The sequence below is a fragment of the Dreissena polymorpha genome, chromosome 7 (genome assembly GCF_020536995.1).
Source record: "Dreissena polymorpha isolate Duluth1 chromosome 7, UMN_Dpol_1.0, whole genome shotgun sequence".
NCBI classification, from domain to species: Eukaryota; Metazoa; Mollusca; class Bivalvia; order Myida; family Dreissenidae; genus Dreissena; species Dreissena polymorpha.
Genome location: NC_068361.1, coordinates 43,727,940 through 43,730,114, shown reverse-complemented (window position 1 = coordinate 43,730,114; position 2,175 = coordinate 43,727,940). Strand labels below are relative to the sequence as shown.

Sequence of the window (2,175 nt, the reverse complement as noted above, 5' to 3'; positions counted from 1 at the left end):
AAGCTAGCTTGACAGTACTGTGGTTCGAACGGTTCCGAGACGAGGCCCGTTGAGTTGTCCAACACGCTGACCTCTGTCTCCAAACACTCGTCGTAATTACCGAGCCACTTCAGATTGAAGTCTAGAATGCCACTTGGGGGTTTTCCGATGGCATCGATCACTGAAATGTGTAGGCAATAAGCCATAATTATGCGTATTACCAGTTGTGATAAATATAAGATTGATAGGTAAAGCAACAATATTACAAATATCTTTGAAAAATCATAAGCGTACACTTTTCTATTTGTATTATACAAAACTCTGTGTTTTTCATTAAACTTAGAAGGAACTTATATACGGATAAGAAAGATACAATCAAAAAACGTTAAATCATCAACGACCAGTATCACGTTGATATTCCTGTTAATGTACATAAATATTTTATATGCATTAAAGTAAGGGAGAAAAATTGTCCATTACTTCTCAATGCCCATTGGTCTTTGTTGATAGCTGCCGCCAGCATAAGGTTAGTGCTGTTCATACAGGCCTCTGAGATGCCCGCTGCTCCTACTTCCGCCAGCAGCGAGTCCAGCACGGACTTAATAACGCTCGCTTTCTTTAACATATATTTTCTATTCAATATTAACTTGATCGATATATTTCACTTAACATAAGAAACGAAACACATAATTGAAGGCGCAATCGTATTGACGTTACAACAATCCGCCAAATCTTTTACGTCTAAGGTTATGCCGGTTTTATACGAAAATATTTAAGATAATTATAAAAAGTAAAATATCTATGTTAATACTATCTAATCGCATGCAAATATGTTACAAACCAGTACATATTTTGTGTAAAATATATGATAAATTAACGAATATACAATCAAAATGATATTGAATATTTTCATATAATGTAGAACTTATCTATAACTTACCGGACTGTCAACGAATCGTGAGAACACATTTCCTAGTGCATTTCTTGTTTGTATGCCATTAGCAACATCCTGAATATGCGTTTGCCTTTTCAGTGCCCGCTGAACTTCATTTACAAAATTGCCGCTTGGGTCGTCCTGACTGAATGTACAACTCAACTGAAGCCACAATAATATTACCACTGATACCAGTTTCATGATTTATAATATCAAATAAATAAATTGTATTTCCTAATTAATGCTCCCAGTTATGTTTGTTGTTAGATAAATATTCTCTACCGTTGCGCTTGTGTATTGCTATTACCATGTAATGTAAATGTCGAATCATATAGTACTTATATACCAATCAAAGATGATAATCTTTGTTATCACAGGGTTAAAGGCCCATACCATTATAACATCAATGAATAAAACTAAGCAGACACTTTTGGTAATTTAGCTTTTTGTTCTAAACATATTTACAATGGTAAAATATAATCAATTTGGTTACCTGTATTCTCATAGCGTTCGATACGATATAACTATGAAAAAAATGAAGTATAAACAGCATATATACTATACGTTTTGACATAAAATACTGTGAAATATATGACAGTTACATGTATGGAAACTATGATCTGTTATAAACTGATATATATGATTGGGACTAGGACTTTAACTGATGACCGTACATCCGTTGACTATCCGAGGCCTTGATCCCAGTTGTGATAATCGTATGTTGAATGATTGTGTTCTGTTTCAAAAAGTGAGTAAAATCACAAAATTCAATCTAAATATAGACTTATGGAGCTTCATTGTTTGCATTATTAATAATGCAGCAATATCACATTACAACGTATCCCCGTACATATCTTCAATATCCTTTATTGCGCTGTTCCGAGGCTGTAAAACGATTTTTTTGTCGCGCAGATTGAACAAAGTTACTCTTTTTTTTAATAATTCTATTTAAAAAATGCATGTTTAAACATAACTTGATCGTTCAATATAAATCACAGATGGACCATATTTCTGTTTACACTAATACTTTACAAATTCTGTCCTTGTTTGCTTTACAAGATTTCTGATGCTTTGCATTGGCCGTTTCAATGCGATGTTCACGGTTTGTACATGTTATGTTTTAATCGGTATTCTGTTACAAAAAAAAGTGGAAGGAATGAAACGGATTTTTTTTATATTATTGTTTCTTGTGTTTCATAATTCGCTTTTCTACAAATGGAACATAATTGCAAAAACAACAACAATAACGCCAACTAAACAAA

At 33.1% G+C, this 2,175-nt stretch overlaps 1 protein-coding gene across 2 annotated transcripts in view; it reads right to left on the bottom strand.

Annotated features, from left to right (window-relative positions):
* LOC127837911 (nose resistant to fluoxetine protein 6-like) overlaps positions 1-1,236 on the bottom strand; it is an 11,774-nt gene extending 10,538 nt beyond the window's left edge. For both annotated transcript variants that reach the window (XM_052365362.1, XM_052365363.1), the window contains exons 1-3: positions 920-1,236; positions 460-595; positions 1-160 (exon numbers count right to left, since the gene is read on the bottom strand). The exon at positions 1-160 is cut by the window's left edge and continues 19 nt beyond it. In XM_052365362.1, the coding sequence (XP_052221322.1) occupies positions 1-160; positions 460-595; positions 920-1,114 (491 nt within the window). In that variant the 5' untranslated portion in view covers positions 1,115-1,236. The remainder of the gene's footprint in view (positions 161-459; positions 596-919) is intronic.
* Positions 1,237-2,175: the final 939 nt, after the last annotated feature.